The sequence below is a fragment of the Aethina tumida genome, chromosome 6 (genome assembly GCF_024364675.1).
Source record: "Aethina tumida isolate Nest 87 chromosome 6, icAetTumi1.1, whole genome shotgun sequence".
Taxonomy (NCBI): domain Eukaryota; kingdom Metazoa; phylum Arthropoda; class Insecta; order Coleoptera; family Nitidulidae; genus Aethina; species Aethina tumida.
In genome coordinates this window covers 18,343,551-18,367,323 of record NC_065440.1, presented here as the reverse complement: position 1 = coordinate 18,367,323, position 23,773 = coordinate 18,343,551, and the positions used below count along the sequence as shown (strand labels likewise).

General features: G+C 32.6%; 1 protein-coding gene across 1 annotated transcript in view; it reads left to right on the top strand.

Annotated features, from left to right (window-relative positions):
• Positions 1 to 4,005: 4,005 nt before the first annotated feature.
• The window catches only part of LOC109604963 (LIM/homeobox protein Lhx1), a 28,417-nt gene continuing 8,649 nt past the window's right edge, over positions 4,006 to 23,773 (top strand). Inside the window, exons 1-4 of the mRNA XM_049968858.1 lie at positions 4,006 to 4,476; positions 9,766 to 9,961; positions 15,552 to 15,775; positions 23,570 to 23,730. Coding sequence (XP_049824815.1) covers positions 9,789 to 9,961; positions 15,552 to 15,775; positions 23,570 to 23,730 — 558 coding nt within the window. The 5' untranslated portion in view covers positions 4,006 to 4,476; positions 9,766 to 9,788. The remainder of the gene's footprint in view (positions 4,477 to 9,765; positions 9,962 to 15,551; positions 15,776 to 23,569; positions 23,731 to 23,773) is intronic.

Genomic DNA, 23,773 nt, shown 5'->3' with positions numbered 1-23,773 from the left:
ATTTGTCTTTTATTGAGATTTACGACCGTCAATAAAAATGAGTATTGTCGTTTCGGTGGCATTAAACGTCAGGTAGACAGTTAAATGGTACAATGGTAGGAACACCCGAAAACGCCTTTCGGTGGCCGCAAATTAACCGGTGGTATTATCGGTTTCGGTTTCCAGGTTTCTGGGGATTCCATCGGTAATCTTGTGAGGCTACCGTTCACCGTTCACCGTTCACCCGGGGGCCTCCTGGTTTTTAAGCCGATCGACTAAATTGTATTAAGTTGTAAGATGGTTAATGTCACGAGAGCGGTCGCTTGAAAAAGTCGGGAATTAATTTTTGGCTTAATCTTAACTTTTCTTCCTTAAGGCTCTTAACGCTTACAAGGAATTTTCTGGTAGCTACTCGTAGTTTATTATAACTTGTTAAAATAAGCCAAACAACAAAAAGTCGGTTAATGTGACGATGTACATCGTACGAATGTTGTTGGAACAGTTGCGGACCCGTCCGAGTGCAACAATTAGTTAATTATCAGAGACACGAACATGTGATTGAGGGACGACGTCAGATTTTCAATGCGATTCAATCAGGAATGTTGTGCGGCTGTCCAGTTTAACATTTATTTATTCCGTTTCGGTTTTAAATTAACTACCGAATCGATATCTAACTTTCTTTCTTCGCACTATTCCATTCTGTACATCTATATGGTTAATTAAACGGGAAAATTGAGATTTGTTTGCTTCGGGACTCTAAAAATTCCATTCTGGAGTGTGAAATAATTAGTTATACTTATTACCAAAAATAATTGTCCATAAGCTGTCATTTTAAACTTTGGAAATCTTCTTAAGAAATAACTTTATTTATTAACATATTATTAATTTCTTATTTTAAAATTTGTTTAAATAATTTTATATTTATTAACCAATATTATTGTTTAAATTATTTTATATTAATAATAACTCAATTAATTTATTACTCAGCAATTTTGGGTATTAATTTTAATCAATTAATAAATTAAATAATCTTGGAACTTTGAACTTAATTTGAAGTCAAGTCTATGAAAATTTTTTATACTAAATAATTTTAATGATAATTTTAAGCTTTTATTATTCGGTAATTTTAGGTATTATATTTTTGACAATTAATAAACTAAAAAAACCTTTAGACCTAACAAAGTAAACTTTAAACAACCCTATGAATAATTTTAATATTAAATAATTTTAAATTGTATCATTAATAATTTTAAAATTTTTTTACTCGGTAATATTGTCTTTAATAAAATCATTTTAGGATTTTAGGACTTTTATTAAATAATGTTGGTAATAACTAATTTTAGATTAATAATAAACTTATGTAGGTTATTACTCGTAATTTTTAGTATTTAGTTTTAGTATATTTTTAACAATTAATAAATTAAAAAAATATTTAAAACTAACAAAATAAATTTTAAACAATCCTTTGAAGAATTTTAATATTAAATAATTTTATATTCCGTTATTAATTATTTTAAGATTTTATTACTCGATATTTTTGTTAATTTATGCTTTTAACAAGTTATAAATTAAAATATTTTCGATTTAAAAAAAAATAATTTTAAGATTTTTATTAAATAATTAATTTTACATTAACATTAACTTAACAGGATATTAGTCGGCAAATTTTAGTGTTAAATCCTTAATAATTAATAAATTAAAAAATCTTTAAACATAGCAAAGTAAACTTTAAATAATCCTATGAAAAATTTGAATCATTAAATAATTTTATATTGTGTTAATAATAATTTTAAAATATTGTTTTTGATAGGTTAAAAATTTAAAAAATTCCAACTTTAGTAAAACAATTTTAGAATTTTTATTAAATAATATGAATAATAATAATAATGATATATAATATATTAATGTTGATTTATGCAGGTTATTACTCGGTAATTTTGAGTATTATATATTTTACAATAAGAAAATTAAAAAATATTCAAACGTAACAAAGTAAACTTTACTAACTAATATTAATAATAGTTTTAAGATTTTTTTACTCAGTAATTTTGATAATTTGTGTTTTTAACAGATTATAAATTAAAAAATATAATAAAATAACTTTTTGTTAAATAATATTAATAATAATTAATTTTATGTTATATACTATTATTTTATATTAAGATTTTATTATTTGGTAATTTTGATAATTTGTGTTTTTAAGTTATAAATTTAAAAATATTCAACTTAATAAAATAATATTGATAATAATTAATTTTATAATAACACCAAACTTATACAGATTATTACTCGGTAACTGTGAGTATTATATTTTTGACAATTAATAAATTAAAAAATCTTTAACTAAAAGTAAACTTTAAACAAACCTATGAATAATTTTAATATTAAATAATTTTGTATTATATTAATAATTTTAAGTTTTTATTATTCGGTAATTTTAAAAATTTGTGTTTTTGTTAGAAATGTCTAATTTTAATTAAATAATTTTAAGATTTCTATCAAATAATATTAATAATAACTAATTTTATATTAATATTAACTTACGAATATTACTTTTAAAAATTAATAAATTAAAAAAATATTTAAACCTAACAAAATAAACTTCAATCAATGAAAATTTTAATATTAAAAAATGTATATATAATATTTATATTTATATTGCATTAATGATAATTTTAATATTTTATTATTCGGTAATTTTGAAAAAAATTTAAAAACTTTAATTTTAAAAATAATAATTTTAGGATTTTTATTAAATAATTTTGAATAATAATTAATTTTACATTAACACTAACTTATATAGGTTATTACTCGGTAATTTTGAGTATTATATTTTGAACAATTAATAAATTAAAAGTTTTTCACATTTTTAATAATAAAACATTCAAAATTGTACAACCTTAACAAATTAATTTTAAGATTTTCTTTAAATAATATTAATAATAATTAATTTTATGTTAATAATAATTTATGCTGATTATTACTCGGTAATTTTGTTATATATTTAACAATTAATAAATAAAAAAATACGCAGCTTCAACAAGTTTTCAGTTATTTCAAACAATATTAATAATAAATAACTTTGTGTTAATAATATCTTACATCATTTATTACTCGAAATTTAAGAATTTGTATTTGAAATTGTTTGTAAAATAGAAAAAGCACAACTTTAACAAATTAAATTTAGACAATTTTTAAATTTAATTATATATAACGTTGTATTAATAATAAGTTTTATAATTTCTTACACAATTTGATCATTTTAAATACTCAATTCTTGATTCTAATTATAAATGAGTGTGAAATTTTTTGTTTTATATTTTATACAAATTAGGGATATCCAATTTAATAAATAAAACTTTTTATTGAAAATATATTGCCAACTGTCATTTTAATCGAAAATATTCATTGTACTCGTGCCACCGTAATTTATAAAGTACACCTTTCAAAAATACAGCCACAGAAACATTTATGAATCAAACGCAAAACCTCAATCAGCAAAAACTAGAGTAAACCCAAACAAATTAGGTCACAGTCATACAACTACAACCCCATCCGTAACCGGACCAATCGAAACAATGCCGATTGAGCAAATAGAAAAAAGCCGAAAACCAGAACCACCCCAAAAATCAAAAAATAAAGAAAATAATAACAAAAAAAAAAAAAACATAAAGCAAAAGACAAAAGGAAAAACGACGGCGACCCGATCGCAACCGGTAGCGCAAAAAAATGAAAAACGGACGGGGCAAACCAGTAGGCGAAAGACAACATAAGAACACATCGCGTCCCCGCGATAAACATCTGAACCTGATGGCTACCACCTGAGGGCGTGTCCGCGCCGCTCGGTGGCGGGGGGCGTCGCCGCTCGCCCATTGGCGGCCGAGCGGCCGCGATCGGCCGCCGTGCGTCGTGCGGCAGGTGGTGGGGGTAGAGCGACGGCGGCCGCCCGGCCGAATCGATGCGGCGGAGGGGCACGACCGGCGGCGACCGGCGCGACACCGCAGTACCGAAGCTGCGTTTCGCGCGTCGACAACCGAACGGCCAAGAGCACACTAGAGTCGAGTGAGAGAGCGACGGGGACCGAGAGCCCGTGCGTCGCGTCGACAAGAGTTAAAAAACGTTCCTCTTGCACACGCACACCGCGATTTCGTACGGTCCGACGTCGTTGGCTGCGAAAACGACTGGCACCGGATCGGGCTGGATAGGCGGCCGCGGCGGCAACAGCAGTAGCAGTACAGATTCTTCAGATTTTTACTTTTTTAAAGCGAGTGGTGCGTCCGTATTTTTCGCGTCAGCCCCTTTTACGTTCATTTTATTTTTACTTGTTGGGGATCGTTTTGTAGTGTGTGCGCGTGGTGCCGGTGCATTATCCATCCAACCTGGCGGCATTCCTGGACCAGGCCGCCATCTCACCACTGGCTCTGAGGGCCGGACTGGCCGCCCATGTACCGCTGGGCGCGAATTCCAGTTACCTGCAACACTCCACGCACAACATAGGTCAGTTTGGTACTTTCTTTGTTGAGGAGGATTTGGAGGAAGACGAACAAAGGGAAACGGCCAGCAAGTACTGCAGATTTGATGACGTGCGGTTAATCTTTGTTGTGAATCAGATAAACGGCGGTTGTTTTCAAAATTCTATTGTTTATGTACTTCTTCACATTTTTGGTAAGAATATCTTTGTAGATGAAGAGTCAGATATCCAATGAGTATTTTTTTATAAACTAATTTCTGAAGATCTGAAGGGAAACAAGTCAGTAAATTTTCTTGTCAAAAACAAAATATTACCAAGATACAACTTCCAAAATCTTCTATCTATTAAAATTCTTGTAAATTAATGCATTAAAAGTTTCTTCCATTATTTATTTCACAACTTCAATTTTTTTAGAAAGAAACACCTGACTGAAGCTTAAAATTGGTAAATAATGGTGAGATGGGGAAGAAAGGAAACTGACAGTCCAAGAATCCTTTCTTCCCAATTGGAATTCTTTTAATTATAAGAAATTTTATCGAAAAAGAAAAACGAAGATAAATTCTAATTGTAAAAAAGCTTTCAAATTAAAACAGTTCTTCAATTTTGTAATATTTTTATTTAATAACAAATTCTTCTTAGAATTTTTTTGTAAATATTTGACCTAAAATTATAATAACAAAAAAAGAAAAACAAACATAAACAAAAAATCTATCAAAATTACTTAAATAAATTAAATAATATGAATCTTCTTCCTTTCCGTTAAAACTATTTAAATTAAAGTGTAAAAAAAGGTTTCAAATGTTAGAATTTTTTGTTTTCTTCAATTTCTTCATATTTTTTTAAATTGTGTGGTTTTTCTTAGCCTTATAAGCATTATAACTTTAAAGCTTTATTTTGTTAACTTTTCAAATGAAGCTTCTTAATCTCTTCTTTCAGACAATTCAATTTTTTCAGGAAATATTGTTGGTACAGTTCCCAACTTATTGTTGTTTTCCAAAATAATTTGTTCCAGAAAGTTCTACGACTAAAAATATACTATTTAAAATTTATTAAAGAACTTATTTCATTCAAAATTCTTCAATCTTTAATATAAACTTTTTTAAATCTATTCAAGAATTGAACTTTTAAAACGAAAATGTAACTGAAGTTATTTAAATTATTGGAATCTTTGTTTTTCTTCAATTTCTTCATATATTTTTTGAAAAAATGTTTATTTTATAATAATCAATCAAAAATAACAACATAACTTTGTTTTATAGAGGTTTTGAACTCTGAGAAGTTGTACAAATTATAAAATCTTTATTTTACTGTGATTTCCTATAATAACTCTTTTTTATTAAAATTTCAAACTTATTTCAGTTAAATCTTTCTTCAACTTTCTCATATTTTTAATAAAAGTTAGTCCTTTGATTTTTTCATAAATTGTTACTTAAATTTATGACGAATAAGACTGTTCAATTTTATTTTAATTAAGATATAATTAAAAAAGTTTTCGAGAGTGGAGTTTACAAAAACTTTGAGTTTTTCATATGTTATAACTTATCATAAGCATTTTATACAATTTCTTATAATAAATCTCCTTAACCTTAATTTTTTTTCATTATTTGTTTTACAATTTGGTAAAGAAATATTTTCAAAAAGTAACTTTAAATATTGGAATAATTCAACTCTTCTCAATTTCAGTAAAAAAGTTTCTTTTTGACTATTTTATGCAAAAATTTATTCATTTCCATCATATTTTGTATAAAAATTATTTAATAACAAAATTTTTTAAAGAATTTTTGATAATAACGAAGAAAGAACTTCAACAAAAACTTATTTAAAAACTTTTCTAGAATTAACATATGTTCAATAAAATTTTATTCAAATTTCTTAACATTCTTCTTAATTTTTTTCACATTATATCTTTAAACAATTTAGACATTGAATTTTTACTAAAATATCTTAAATTTTCTATTTTCAGAATAAAATTGAAGAAGATCAAGTAGTTTCTAGAAGTTTTCAAACTATTCCAAAATGAAGAAAAAAAAGAGAAGAATTTAATTTACTGCAATTGATTTTAAAAGACATTTTAAAATAAAACTAAGAAGACAACAACAAATATCTTTAATTAAAGAAGTTTCAGAAGAGTTTTAAGGAAAGTCTTTTAAAATCAACTGCAATAAATCAAATTTTTCATAAAAAACTGAAATATAATTAAAGATTTAGTAGTTTTTAAAGGTGTTTCAAAAATTTTTAAAAATGAAGTTAAGTAAAAAGAAAATGAAGTTTAGTTTTATAGATTGTCAGTATAATTTATAAATAATCAGATATTTCTCTTTATTCTTACTTTCAAATATTTTGAAATAAAATTTTAATTAATACAAATTTTCTTCTTTTTCTTCATATTTCTTCCTTGAAAATGTAATCTTAAGTAAAGAAAAACTGGATGCAACTATCTTATTGAAGTTTACTCAAATAAATGAAAAAGTTTTAAAAGATTTGCTTAAGAATTTCTCAAATTTATTGTGGATCCTTTGTTCAACAAAGCTTCAGTCAATTATTTTCTTCTTCTGGACCCTTAAATTGCAATTTAAAAGACTTTTACTTATATTGTAAACAATTCCCGTCCACCTACTTAATCAGAGGCACTAATAAACTTGTAGATTTAATAGCTTTTGAAAATAGTTTCAAAAATTTTCAAAAATAAAGTTGGAAGAAGTGAAGGTGAAGTTTAGTTCTCCATATTTTTTCTAATTAATCAGATATACTTAGTTTAAAGTATTTAGAAGTAACACTTTTTACATAATGTTTAGTCTCTTTTAAGATTCTGACTAATTTTATATAAATTTTCTTCATTTTTTCCACATTTCTTTCGTGAAATTGTAATATTAAACAAGGACAAACTGGATGCAACTCTATTTTATCGAAGTTTACACAAATAAATGAAATAGTTTTAAAAGACTTTCTCAAATTTATTATAGATCCTTCGTTTAACAAAGGTCCAGTCAATTATTTTCTTCTTTTGGACCTTTAATTTATAACTTAAAAGACTTATCCGTCCACCTACTTAACCAGCACTCATCGACTCTTTGCCGTCGGACCCGTCGGCCGGCGAGTGAATGGCTCCGGGCTCTTGTCCGTTCACTCCGTACGTCGCAATGTCGTAACCGTCGTGGTTTTTTCGTCGTTTATGTGTGTCGTTAAAATCCCGACAATAAAAATGCACAACGTCCGGCACTAAAACCACGACCATTTGGTCTTCGGGGACGTCGATTATTCGTGTGTCTAACGCGAAAAACTGTCCGCACCATAAACGGAAAATCCAACGAACCCGGCAAAAGGGTCAAACGTTTGGACGCCGTCCACGTCGGGAATCCGTCCGTCCGCCGGATTCGGATCGGGTCGGTCGCGGGGTGGCATTGTTCTCTCGCCATCGGTGCCAACACTTTTTCCACTTCTTGTTCCGTACGTCCTACGCCGACGTCGAATCGCCGGCTTTAATTTATTCCATTGTAATTGATACGCGCCTTATTTAAATAAACACGAAAAAACCCGATGCTTTATTGTTTCAATATTGTATTGTTGTTTGTTCGTCGGGTCGTACCGTTTTTTCTTGTTTCCATCTCACCCCGCCAGCATCGATTTAGAAAGTGAAGTGTTAAACTTTATGGATCTCACACAATAATAATTGGAAAAATTCCGACACAATGCGGATTTTCACATCGGTCCAATTAACGCCAACCGTAATTATAAATAATAACGACAAAAAATATAAACTCATACACATGTAATACATTACACGAACAGGTCGTTTGGTAGTCCAACCAGCTGGTCGGAAAAGGAACTTACACGATGCGTATCTTGATTTATTGTTTATTACTGCATTTACATATATAGAAACGTACCTTGTTTTTTCCTTTATAGTTAGCTATAATGATTTATGGGCGAAATAATGTGTTTATATCATTAAAAAATTGATCTAAAGCCGTTATTTTTAATCCTACAATCAAATTAATAACAAATTCCGAATCAGCATCCTTAAAAACCTATAAAACGATATACAACAAGGCTGGCATTTAATTCACATCAATTGATCATAAATCAGGCAAGTTAAGTGGCCAAAACACCATAAATCCGTAACCGTTGGTCCAATTTTCAAATTTTTTGCATATTTTGGTAGACAAATTCAAGAAGTCTTGACCTACTGTTACATTTTATTAAAATCTGAAAACTTAACAAAGAAAAAAGCTTCAATTTATATCTTACTGATGAAACAACATCAGATTTGTATGTTATAGACCCCGAAAACTTATAAAACGACATACGTGAAGACTATTGCATAAACAATTGTCAATTAGATTCAAATCTGGTTAGTTAGGTGGCCTAGATTGAATAACTTTGTAACCACTGCAGCGATTTTCGAATTTTTTGTACTTTCGGATAAATACTTTCAAGAAATCTAAACCTGACATTAAATTCAATTCAAAATGGCAAACTTGAGGCGGTGGACTAGATTATTAGAAAAAATTACACACGTTGGACTAAAATCTGGTGCGCCAGGCGGCCAAAACGAGACAAAATCTGACCCACAGCCGTACCGAATCGGAATCCGGTAGTTTTAGGTGGTCAACGAAAAAAAAAAAAATAAAAATAAAAAAATAAAATATGATTCTTGCAGCACACAACGGCAATAAAAAACGCGCTTAAACTAATTTTTTTCTTCTTCTCGTCCGTTCCGTTGCTAGTCGAAAAATTTAGTGCTCCGTTCGACTTTTAGTGCCGCACATAAACTGGATTTACGGGCCGAATTGTTTAACATCAACGTCTCGAAGATTTACGGCTGACAGTAATAAAAACTTTACGTAAGTGCACGTACTCGATACGAACGCACCAGCACCAAACGTTTTAAGGGCCCCAGTTTTTAACTGCTTTTCCGAAATAAATCCACCACATAAAATAAACAAACAAAATAGTTTGGCTTTTTTACGCCGGAAAAATTGCGCAACCCGATGACAAATCCATTTCTAAAAACCTTGAAACACTTCGTGAGCGGATTTTTGCGCTCGACACCGCGGTACCACCCTTGTGGCTGGCCAACGGTGAAAACTGACGCCGGATTTGGGTCGGGCACCCCCGAAAACCCATTAAACGACACGCAACAAGACCATGATTGATTCAAGTTTACACTCGCAGCAGTTGGCATCAAATCTGGAGTGCCGGGCGGTTAAATGGCCGTATCTCCGTTGTTCGTGGACGGATTTCAAAGTGTTTGACATTTTTGTAAAGGGGATCGATCGTGGAATCGACCTGATGGCATTTGGTGTTTGTTCCAGGTCGTTGCGAGCAAGCCGCCGGCATGCTAATACCATGCGCCGGATGCGACAAACCAATCCTGGACAAGTTCCTGCTCAACGTCCTCGACAGGACGTGGCACGCGAACTGCGTCCGATGCTTCGACTGTCAGGCGTCGCTGACCGAAAAGTGTTTCTCGCGGGAAGGGAAGCTGTTTTGCAAGAGCGACTTTTTCAGGTAAGCAGACTAAAATTACAAATCGGCACCGCAAAGGCCGTGCGATCCGGTTGATGTTGTGGGTAAGCCCGGGGTTCAGAGATCAAGGGCGAACTCACGACGACCCTCCCCTGTTTCGAAACGTAAACTCGGCGATTTCGAGCCTCCCCCCGACGTCTGCGTCGGTGCTGATAAAGTGCTCCGCTCTCCCATTATGGTAATTTCGGGCCCTCCGCCCGAAAATTAGGGCCGTTTGACTTTTCGATTTCCAATTCCCGGTTCTTTCATTTTTTTTTCTCTCTCGTTCAGTTCCTCCCCGTTGATTAGATAATGTTGTGGCGTAGATAATACGAATTAGTTTTTAATAAACATGTCAACGGTTCCGATTATTGGAGCTTATCGAATAGTTTATTTATTGAGTTAATGGGCAAAAATTCTCGGGAAGTTAATTTTAATTTTTCTAAACGATTTACGAGCTCATCAGCGAGATAATTCGGAATTTATAACCGTCACGCATTTGAATTAATAAGACGTTTACATTTTTAATCGTCCATATTTTAATACATTTATTTCTTGATACATTTATGAGTTTGCAATTAAGGAAAATTAGGGCTGCTTAATTGACGGATATTTCTGTTATTAATCTTATTGTTTAATTTTCGAAATTCATTATTTTCTTATTTTTTTAATTAAAAAACATTAATTAATTATTTATTATGTAAAGTACTACCAGTGTTTTGTTTTAATTTATGCTGTTTAATAGTTCATAAAGTGTTTAAAACATTTTTATAATGATAGATGGCTTAAAAGTGATTCATTTGAAATCTACAATTAATTTATACTTTAAAAATTAAAGAAAATCTGATTAAATCAAGACCATGAATTACCCTGAACCTGAAAGTTTTAAGACTTAAAATGCTTAAAATGTCATTACTTTCAAAATATGTCAATTTATAAGCCACAACAAAATTTCTCCTTCAATTTTTGTATGAAGCTGCACCAAGACTAAAATACTTTCAAATTCTCATTTTTAACTATTACGATAACTCGTATGTTTCAAGATAATTTTGTACAAACCATAAATTTTTATGTAATATAAAAACAACCAAAACAAATTTTAAAACACCTCCATTAAATGTAATTGAATGTAGATAAATTTTAATAATATTAGCTAAATCTGAAAACTTTAAGACAATTTTTTAATGCCAAAAGACTTAAAATAAGTCCATTTATAAACTACAGTAAGTTTTACTCTTTTAAATTTTGTTTGAAACTGCACCAAGACCAAAAACATTTCAAATTTTGCTCCATTTCAACACTATTAGGACAATTCGTCAATTTTAAAGATAATTTTGTATAAGGTATACATTTTTATGAGGTTCGAGAACAACCAAAATAAATTTTAAAACACCTTCATTAAATATAATTGTATGTAGATAAATTGTATCATCATTAGCTAACTTCGAAAACTTAAAGACAATTTTTAAATACTCAAAGACTTAAAATATGCCAATTTATAAACTTTAATAAGTTTCACTCTTGAGTTTTAAATATAATTTTGTACAAGACATACATTTTTATGAGGTTTGAGAACAACCAAAACAAATTTTTATATCCCTTCATTAAATATAATTGAATGTAGATAAATTGTTTCATCATTAGCTAACTCCGAAAACTTCAAGTCAATTTTTAAATGCTCAAAGACTTAAAATATGTCAATTTATAAACTGTAATAAGTTTCACACTTTTAATTTTCATTTAAAGCTGCACCAAGAACAAAAAACTTTAAAATGTTGCTCCATTTTTGCACCATTAGGACAACTCGTCAGTTTTAAAGATTTTTGTAGAAGACATACAATTTTATAAGGTTTGAGAACAAACAAAACAAATTGTAAAATCGCTTCATTATATATAATGGAATGTAGTTAAATTGTTTCATCATTAGCTAAATCCGAAAACTTTATGACAATTTTTAAATGCTAAAGGACTTAAAATGGGTAAATTTATAAACTACAACAATTTTTACTCTTTAAAGTTTCATTTAGAAAGGCACCAAGAGCAAAAAACCATCAAAAACTCCTTTTTATGATAAACCGAACCAATTTAATTCTTTTCTCTGTTCTAAAAAAACCGCAAAAAACTTCGCAAATTAACGAAACTCGATTCAAGACTAACTCCACAATTGTTGAACAGAAAAAACCTCCCGAAAACATTTTGAAATAACGTCGGCATCCATAAAACAAAATTGATAACAAAAGCAAACCGAAACGAGCGGAATATTAATGAAAGTGGGGCTCGGGCAAAAGCGATGGGGTTGAATTTGAATTTTGCAAACGTTTAGCGTTTTATTCGACGTCGAAAGGGAAATATTGATCGCGGTGGCGTCGCGACGTCGAGCGTCCGTATTGGCCGAAACCGATGGCCGGCCGAGCTTTTGACCGTTTCCATTTTCCAGCCGCACGAAACAACCCTATTTTTCTCTTGTTGTTGTTGTTATTGTTGTTAATGATGTTGTTGTTGTTGTCACGAGAGTAAATCAGAATTTAATTTTTTTTATTAACTTATCATCGACTCGAATTGAAAGACGTCAAAGACCAGATTAAAATTAATAATTTCCGAGGAAAAAAAAATACAATTAACACAATTCGATTAATGAAAAGACACAACAAACGATAACGGACTTAATTAACCCGTTCGGTTTTAATTAACCCAAAAACGTATCGGGGAAAAATTAAATTTGATTCGTCGTGATTAACGACGTGTTTGTTTATTTTTTTGGCCCAAGAGTGTGTAAAAAGGGCATTAAAACAAAGAAAACAGTCATTAAAGAGGTGTATAATCATACATTATTAAAAGTTTAATAGCCCTTTCGGTTTTAAATTACATGTTATTATGGCGTTTTCGGGTCCGATCTAGTTAGTGGATTTCGGATTCGATCCGGTTCTCGGTCGGTTACGTCGGCATTTGGGTTTACTTGTTTCGGATAAAAACTAGATCGATCGAAATTTTTACTTAACTAGTCGAGTATTGTTGGGTTTTCTTATAACTAGGTGTAACTGTATAAATTAAATGATGTTTTTTTTTATTCGAGTTTTAATTGAATAATGTCGGTCGTCTTTGAAATAATTACAAACGAAATAACTGAGAAGAAATTCACTGATAGATTTAAAAATACTAAAAATTAACAAATTAATTAAAAACATTTATTTTTCAATATATTTATTTTCATTTTGTTTAAATTTAAAAGTAAAGAATCAATAAATGTCATAATTCTTGACATCATCTTCTTAATAAGAATACTTTATTATTCTTAATTTGAGCTTTAAAAATTTATTAAATCCAAAATATTCAGAGCTTGGAAACATTAAAAATGAATAAATTAATTAATAAATTATGGTTAATTTAGATTTTGAATAATAATGGTAGTTTAATTTTCAGAAATATATTGTTTTTTTTTTAATATTATAAAAATAAAATTTTAGTATATGTTATTTTTAATTGAACTTTTTATGCTAATGTTTAATATATATTATTTTGAAGAACAATTAAAGAATTTGAAACTATAAAAATCAAAAATAAATTAATTAAAATGATCTTAATTTATAAATAATAAATCAAGCATTTAAAATTATGAAAATTTAATAGTATATTAATAATACTAACTAATTTAATTTATATAAAAATTGAGTGCTATATATTGTACTTAATACTGAAACATTCTAAATATTTATATATAAAAATATGAGATATATGAAATTTCTTAAACAATTCTATATACTATATTAAACTCCTGAAACTTCTTAGGCGAATATGTTTATAATGAAGCTTGTACTGAATATTCTTTCGTAGGTCTATACACATTAAGCTTCTCTTGAAACTTCTTAAACATTTCTGTATATAACGAAGCTTGTAGTGTAACTTGTCCTAAAACTTTCTTAAACATTTCTGTATATAATTAAGCTTGTAGTATGATTTTCTAAACAATTCTATTTACAGTAAGCTTGTCCTGAAACTTTTGTATATAATGAAGATTGTAGTGAAACTTCCTAAGCAGTTCTATATACTCTAAGCTTGTCCTGAAACTTTCAAAATATTTCTGTATATAACAAAGTTTGCAGTAAAACATTCTAAACAGTTCTATATACGCTAGGCTTGTCCTACAACATCTTAAACTTTTCTATATATAATGAAGATTGTAGTGAAACTTCATAAACAGTTTTATATACACTAAGCTTGTCCTGAAACTTTACCAAAACATTTCTGTATATAACTAAGCATGTAGTAAGACTTTTTAAGCAGTTCTATATACACTAAGCTTGTCCTGCAACATCTTAAAGCTTTCTGTATATAATTAACCTTGTAGTGAAACTTCCTAGTTCTATATACAGTAAGCTTGTCCTAAAATTTCCACAATATATCTGTATATAACTAAGCTAGCAGTAAGACTTTCTAAGCTTGTCCTGTAACATCTTAAACCTTTCTGTATATATTAACCTTGTAATGAAGTCAGGAATTTAAAACTATGAAATTAATTAAAAATATCTTGATTTATTTGAAAATATAGATTTTAGGTTTCAGTATTAAAAAAATTAAATTCTAGTACCTATTTTTTAGAAAAATTATTCTTAATTTAAACTTTTTTGTTAATATTTTATATTTTATTACATTAAATAATAATTCAAGAATTTAGAATTATAAGAATTTAAAATTTTAATTGTTTATTTTTCCAAAATGAAAGTAACAATTACAATTATAAATTTGCAACTAATTTAAAATAAATTAATGAATAAATATTTTTTTCAATAATATTTATTGCTTTCACATCATTTAATTTAAAAAAAAACTGCATTTATTACAAAAGTAATTATCATAATTATTGACAATAGAAACCGTTTAAGAATAAATTATTCCTAATTTAACTTTTTGTAAGTAGTAATAATTTATGTTTTACTACTAATCCAAAGAATATAAACTAAATAAATGTATTTATATTTTATTAAATTGAAAGCATATCTATTTTTAGCTTTTGAATAATTTAATTTTTTATGAAAATTTTAGTATTAATTACAAAAGTTGGGTTAGGTTAGCTTAGAGTCAAGTATTTTACTTAAATTGATTAATTTCTTAAGAATTTTTAATTCTATGATAATTTTTGAAAAAAGCTACGTTGCACGATCACTTCTTTGTCCCCCAAAGCTCCGGCAACCCAGTGCCCAAACCACTGTAACCACTGAAACATTATTAAAACCCATAAAAATACGCCAGCACCGATAAAACCAAGCCAAGCCAAGCCAAGCCAAGCCAAGCCAAGCTAAGCGAAGCCAGCGTACAACAAGAAAAAAATAAAAAAATAAAAAAAATAAAAAGAGAAAAACATCGAACCGGGAAGGCCATAAAATTCGAAATAAAGGAATTTCTGGTGTGACGATCAAAATAACCGATTGGTCACACGGTGCAATGGGTTACGATCGCCTTTTACGACTCGTACGGAATCGTGTGCATTACTTTTACCCACCCCCCTCGCACCAAAATATCCACATCCTCACCACCACCACCACCGCAGCTGAAAATTGTTCACGAAAAAAAATATGTGTGTATATGTGTGTTGCAGGCGATACGGCACCAAGTGCGGCGAATGCGGCCAGGGCATCTCGCCCAACGACCTGGTGCGGAAGGCGCGCGGCAAAGTGTTCCACCTGAACTGTTTCACGTGTCTCGTATGCCGAAAGTCGCTGTCGACCGGCGAGGAGCTGTACGTGCTCGACGACAACAAGTTCATCTGTAAGGACGACTACCTCAGCGGCAACAAGGGCACGGCGTTGCCGCACCACCAAGGTAACGACACACGCAACAAACAACGACAACGACAACGACAACGACAACGACGACGACAACGACAAACACAACCACCGAAAACCGGCCGTCCAATCGGCGACGGGCGCCGACGCGGCCGATTGGTGCGCGACCGGGAGGGGGCGGCGACGTGCGCGCGTGAATTTCGCGGTGCTTCGCGGTCTGGGGGGTGGGGGCGAGCGAGTCGAGTCGATGCATGCGCGTCCCGCACGACACGGGACCCCCCGATCAATCGGCACGCACACGATGCACACACGTGCAACAGTCATCTGTTGTCTTAAGCCTCCGGCTTTCGGATAAGCGGACGGTTGTTTGCGTTGCGAAATTGAAACTATAGAGTGCGCGGCGGGGAGCGGGGGCGGCGATGGATTTGGCCGGGGGTTTCACCGAAACGAACCACCCGAAATCCGACTTCGATACGCCGCCGTATTTTTTTTACAGAACGAACTAAAATCTCTGAAAATCCCTCCAAAATTTTTGGACATTTTGTTTTTCTTATTATACAAAATTAATTTATTTCTAAAAAGAAGAAAAAAAAATCATTTAAAAAACTATGAAATTATTACTATTTACAATTGCTTCTAGAGATTAACAAAACTGTCTAAAGTTTATACAGAATTATTATTATCTTCCGTTGATAGATAATTATTTGTTCCATAATTATTGATATACAAATTGTTGAAGAAGTTTCTCAACTGAGTTAATTTTAAACAGAAGTTTCAAAACTATCTTAAATTTGTATAGAAGAATCTGTCTTATTTTTATACAAAACTGTTTATGAAATTTCAATACTATCTTAATTGTACTTAATACTGAAACATCTAAACATTTGTATAAAAATATGAGAGATATGAAATTTCTTAAACAATTCTATATACTAAGACAGTTCTGAAACTGTTGTATACATGTTAAATTCCTAAAACTTCTTAGACGAATATGTTTACAATTAAGCTTGTACTGAAAATTCCTCAGAAGTTCTATATACATTAAACTTGTCTTGAAACTTCTTAAACATTTCTGTATATAATGAAGCTTGTAGTGAAACTTCCTAAGCAGTTCTATATATACTAAGCTTGTCCTGAAACTTCCCCAACATTTCTGTTTATAATTAAATTTATAGTAAGATTTTCTAAGCAGGTCTATATATACTTAGATTGTCCTCAACATTTCTGTATATAATTAAGCTCATAGTGATACTTTCTGAGTAGTTTTATGCACATTAAGCTTCCACTGAAACTTCCTAAACATTTCTGTATATAATTAAGGTTATAGTGAAACTTTATAAGCACTTTTATATACATTGAACTTGTTTTGAAACTTCCTAAACATTTTTTGTATATAATTAACCTTGTGGTGAAACTTCCTAAGCAGTTCTGTATACAGTAAGCTTGTCCTGAAACTTTTTATACCTCTCTGTATATAATTAACCTTGTAGTGAAACTTCTTAAGCAGTTCTTTCTGAACCAAGCTTGTCCTGAAACTTCCTAAACATTTCAGTATATAATCAAGCTCATTGTGATACTCTCTGAGTAATTTTATATAGTTTAAACTTCACCTGAAACTTCATAAACGTTTCTGTATACAATTAAGATTATAGTAAAACTTCATAAGCAGTTCTATATACATTGAACCTATCCTGAACCTTCTTAAACAGAACTGAAGTGAACACCACCAACAGAAAACAACCTCTTAATCCCTGAAACTTCGTAGTATATCCAGTCGTCCCAACAGGTTACGTAACCCAAGTTACAAGTATATTTAACACCAACCAAAAACAGACGACGGTTAATAACAAAAGAAAAATGGCCTTGGCTCATTAAATATTAAAACATTCGTTGCACCAAGAGAGCAGGGAACGGAACGCGAAGAGCGAGAGAACGGGCAAACGAGTGAGGCCTCGTCGTACATTTTTTTTTTTTTATTTTTTGATTTACGACCGTTTCCTGACGGGTCGGCACGCACCGCGTCCGAAAACCCGGTGCGCCCCGCGGCGCCGCGACCCTTGACCCTCGTCCACGTCCACGGGGCCCCCGGGGGCGGACGCCTCCGCGAAAACTGGACGTGTTAAACAACCGTCCGTCCGTCCGTCCGTCCGTCAGCCTAATGCCCCGGGTCTCCGGTTTCTGTTACCGACGTGTGGGGGACGTGTCTCTTCGATTCCCGAGGACGTCCGTGCCGCGGTACTCGACCGTCCGTCTCTCCCATCTCGACACTTTGTTTGTGTGTCTGTGTGTTGTGTTGTTAAAAGGATTGTTTGGATTGTTTCCTACACCTATTAGTTATTATTCAAATTCAAACACAACAAATCATATCGCCGCAGTGTCCAAACAATGGTTGGAGGTGTGAAAGGTCGCGGTCGTCGGGTTCGTCTTGTTTTCCTCTGCGCATTTTTATTTTTCACGTGCACGTAAAGTTAATGTCTTGTATCGCAGCGGGCCGGGTACTAATTGGGGTCCGTCCGACCCCATGTCGAGACCCGATACGACCACGTAATTGACCGTTCTCTCTGTTCTCGCCACTCTTGGGAAAAACGGACCCCGGGACGATCACCTGGAACCAATCTCTCATTTTTTTCTTTTCACATGTCCCGTTTCCATTTCACCGATGAAAAGGAAAAAAAAAATGATTGTTTAAGCGTATGAAAATGTGTTATTATTGAACTTACGACGTTTAATTATGCATAAAACTAGACAATTTATACATGAAATTGCTCAGAAAGGAACGCTAATCAATTTTCAACGTTGTAAATCTGTTCCTGTACGGAAAATTGTTCTTTCAACCTTTGTGCAGCGTTAAACGAACACATTTATTTTCTTATTAACTGTATTAAACCGCGGACGTGTAATAATTAAATCGTCCAATAACGCAACTAATTTAAAAGGGTGCCGCAAGGTCCAGTTCCGCGACCACTTGCATTTTTAATATTAATTAATGGACTACGAAACACATTAATTCTGCCATTCTGAAATTCTCAAACATCCCACATAGTTCTCCATACAATTCAGACAGCAGTGAATCGTTGTATATAAAATTAAGACAGTTGTGAAACTCCTTGATCTGTCTGAAGAAAATTAAGATAGTTTTCAGACTTCTCTATATATTTAATACTTCTTGAACAGTTCTGGATAAAATGAAAACAGTTCTGAAACTCTCTGTACAGTTCTGTATAAAGTCAGACAATTGTTAAACTTTCTAAGTAATTCTATATAAAATTAAGACAGTTTTGAAACTTCCTGAACAGTTCTGTATAAAATTGTGGCAGTTGAAATACTTCCTGAATAATTCTGTATAAAATTAAGACAGTTCTGAAACGTCATAAACAATTCTGTATAAAATTAAGACAGTTCTGAAACTTCCTGATCTATTCTGTATAAAATTAAGACAGTTCTGAAACTTCCTGAACAGTTCTGTATAAAATTGTGGCAGTTGAAATACTTCCTGAATAATTCTGTATAAAATTAAGACAGTTCTCAAACTTCCTGAATAATTCCGTATAAAATTAAGACAATTCTGAAACTTCCTGAAGAATTCTGTATAAAATTAAGACAGTTCTGAAACTTCCTGAACAGTTCTGTAGAAAATTGGGACAGTTGAAATATTTCCCAAACAATTCTGTGTAAAATTAAGATAGTTCTGAAACTTCATGAACAAATCTGTATAAAATTATAACAGCCCTAAAACTTTCTGAACAAATCTGTATAAAATTATGACAGACCTAAAACTTTCTGAGCAATTTTGTATAAAATTTTGACAGTCCTGAAACTTCCTAAAGAGTCCTCTATACATTTAAGGTAACTGTGATACATCTTGAAAAGGTCTCATTTTTTATAAAAAAAATTAAGACAGTTGTGAACTAAATACTTCTTTATTAAAATGAGACTAACTTAAAGGAGTGCCACACGGTCCTGTTCCGGGACCACTAACATTTTCGATGCCAATAAATGACTTTATCCTTGAAATTGCCAAACCAAAATCAGTCAGAAGAAGTAAACTGAGCCTCTCAATCAAAATTTTACGGTGGACACATTCATAGCCATTAAAACATGACTGATCCAGAACATTTTGTTGGCCGCTGACGTTAGCAGCGTGTTCCGACCGATGCCACGATATAATCATTATAGCGAGTAGCAGGAAACTTGATTATTTCTCCGTTCGATGTTCCATTGTCATCGCTGGCACATCAGGTAGTCATAGACGGTGATCGTCTTTTGTTGAAAACTAATTAAAAATTTTTAAAAAGGACGGACGGACGGACCCCGACATTTTCTCCTCTCTCCACCACGCAGCACCGCAAGATAACGCGGCGCACCGGCGTGTGAGAAACCCGCACCGCACAAAATGGACGGCGATGATTCGACGCTTTTATTTTTATCTTACTTTATTTTCTTTTCTTTTTTTTTTTTCGCTGCCCCCAGCCCGTCGTAGATCAACGTCGCGAGTGGCTAAACAAAAGACGCATATTACAGCTACAGATCATCGTAATGTTGCACCCCGGCACGGTTTTTTAACATGTTTATGCGCGGTCTTGTGCGTGGGCAGGCCAAAGAGAAAAACGTCAAAATCACTAAAGAACGTCGATTTATGTAAATGGCACTGGTGGCTGTGCGCAACCCAAAAAAAAGCACACACACACACACACACACACACACTCACAAGAACCAAGAGCCAAGAGTTATTTTACGACTGAGTCTGTGTGCTTTGCTCTTCTCCACGTTTCGTTTGTTTATTTCTGTCAATTTATGTGGGAAAATTCGTTGGAAACGGCATAAAATACAAGAAACCAACCGCAATGAAAATGTCTCAAGCCTTTAGTCACAAAACACTGACTTAAACAATTAATATTAATACAAGATCGTTTATTAGCGCCATGAACGTAGGGGGTCGCGGAACTGGACCCTGTGGCACTTGTTCTTGTGTAATTAATGACTGGAGACCTATTTCGTTGACATTGTTACAAGCTACATCAATAATCTAGTTTTTAAGTAAATTCCTTTGATTCCCACCAATAAAAATAAAGTGGTACTACCTTAAAATGCCAAAGGTACCACTCAATAACATTTACGTCTCAAAACAATTTTTCAGCGATCGCGTTGTACAAAAACAATAATAAATGTGGGTTACAATGTAACAAGTGAAAGTACCATTGCAAATTCAAAGCCTTAGCCGTTGCCCCATTGTTATCCCGAATAATCGACCAAGGATTTTGGCGCCCCGAAAACGGTTCACCAAACCTCACAAAAGAAAAAGCGACAGGAATCATTAAACAAAAAGGAAGAAAGAAAAAAACAAATGATCGTTCTGGTAGAGCCGTAGAAGAAAACCATTTTTCATAATTTGCCCGGCGTCCGAATGGAAACTTATAAATATTCAATGGGCTTGCGTCGGCACTTGACTGCGATGCTAATTTTATAGTTTTGCCTTGTGCATGCCAAGGCAATTATCTCTTGTACCGTTTCCATTTGAGAGCCATATGCGGATTAAATATAGCGGTGCCGTGGAATCTTTCGTTTTTATTTTTTACCTTTATCACTTTTCCTGCCACCCCGAAAAATATCGCCAGAATTATTGGTGATTAACCAACAAAACGGTTCGTGTTTGTGCGCACGTGATTGATGGTACGACTTAGAGGTGATAAATCACACGGTGATACACGCTTAATTCGTTGTACTTTCTGTCTTAACTTTATGAAGAGTTACAACTGTCTTAATTCTATGCAGATTATTTAAGTCTTCAGAATTATTTATGAAGGTTATTACAACTTATGTACCTGTGAAACTTTCTAAATAAACATCTTTGCACATAATAAAAACGGTCGTGTAAAATTTATAGGAAATGGGAAAAAACAAAAAAAAAACAAATTTTTTATTCTGTCTACAATTAAAAAACTTATACAGATTATTTTAAAACTTTTTATATAGCTTTAAATGAAATTAAAAGGGTTGTGTAAATACGTCTGTTTAAAATTAAGGCAGTTGTGAAGCTTTCTAAGAAATTTAGTACAAATTAATTTTGAAACTGCTTAAACAAATCTGTATTTAAGACAGTTTTATATAAAATTTAGATAGTTCTGGTACTTCTTAAACAGTTCTTTATAAAACTAAGACAGTTCTAAAACTTCTTAAGCATTTTTATATAAAATTAAAACAGTTCTGAAACTCCTTGACAAATTGTATATAAAAGTAAAACAGTTCTGAAACTCCTTGAATAACTGTATATAAAATTAAGACAGTTCCCGTACTTCTTAAACATTTTTGTATAAAACTAAGGCAGTTCTGAAACTTCTTAAGCAGTTTTGTATAAAATTTAGACAGTTCTAGAACTTCCTAAACAGTTCTGTATAAAACTAAGGCAGTCCTGAAACTTAATCTATAATTCTGTATAAAATTAAGACAGTTCTGAAACTTCTTAAACAGTTTTACATAAAATCAAGACAATTCTGAAACTTTTTAAGGAATTCTATATAAAATTAAGACAGTTCTAAAATTCCTCGAATAATTCTGTATAAAATTGTAAAAATAAAATAAAAAAGAACCTTGTGGTTAAAGAAATTCGAACGCGGATAATTAATTATAATTACAATGTGATTGCATCCACAAAATATTAATGGAAATTAAGAGGTAGCATTAATATTCCATGATAGATGACCGCAGTCGTGTCAAGACACGTTGAGAAATAGTTTTTCGAGCGGACGGAAAAGAGTGAAGTGGGATTAGATTAGCCCGGTTTGGTGGACCAGTACCTCGGGGCGATTTCAATTTAAATACCGCCGTATTGACACACGGTATAACAAATTACCCATGCTACCGATCATTCCCCTTTTGAAAAATATGCATGGAAACACGTCAAAATAACAAATGACCCGGACAGGTGATTTGTGTGGTAATTTTTCGACGGGGCCCCAAGATGATACACACACACACACACACACACACACACAGACACTCTTCTTCTTGTCTTCTTGTCTTGTCTCTCCGATCGACACACTGCTCAACTGTGTTCGGGTTTGTTTTTCTGTTTTCGTTTCGGGTCCGTTTTGTTTTTTGTTTCTTGTTCTTGTTCCTTTTTTTTTTTTGTTGGTTGGGCGTTGTAATGGTTCGAGTCCGACCTTCATGGTGATTCTGAGGCGTGCAATTCAACAGTCATCGTGCACCGCTGGCCGTACGACTTACGGCATTGATGATCTGTGATCCTCAAAATGTCCATGATCGTTGCCAACCGTTTTAAACGCTCCACTTAAGACCTACAACGTCTTGTACCCAACCAGTAATAAGCAAATTGTTCGGGAACGTGCATTAGGAGGCGCAAGGTGGCACACGGTTCGGTTTCGTGCCCACTCACGTTAGTGACCTTGACTAAAGTTGGGTGCCAATTCGGTTTTTAACGTTGACAATAACAAAAGATTTCATCAAAGTTAATAAAGTCCCGGCACAAAAATGTTATTGAAAAACGAAACCTAAACAGCAGAGGATCCGTCACAGCCGACCAGTTTTCGCCTTGGCTGCGGTTTTCTCCTCGCACAGTTTTTACATCTGTCGCGACGTTCCGAATCGTTCCATTCGATCCGCTTGTACAAACACTCGTGGCCTCGAGCGCTTTTGACTCCCGGCGAAAAAATCACCCTCTAAAATAATATTTGCCCCGATGCGGGGTAACAATTCGGAACAATGGCAAAAATGTTTTTGCAGGCGCCCGACCAGAAATCATATCCGACGATCAACGATCCCCCTGAAGCTGCAAAGCGAATCGATGAATAAATTTCCTAAAACATTGTTGCAGATTCGCTGATGGGTTCGGCGTCCGAGGACGAGGAGGACGACGACAACAGCACGGCGTCGTCGGTGCTCAAACACCACACGATACACAGCTCGCTGCCGGCGCCCGGCGAGACCAACAACAACTCCCTGGCCCACTCGGACATCAGCAGCTCAATTGGACAGGTACTAACACTTTCAAAACCCTCACCACCAACTAATCACTATC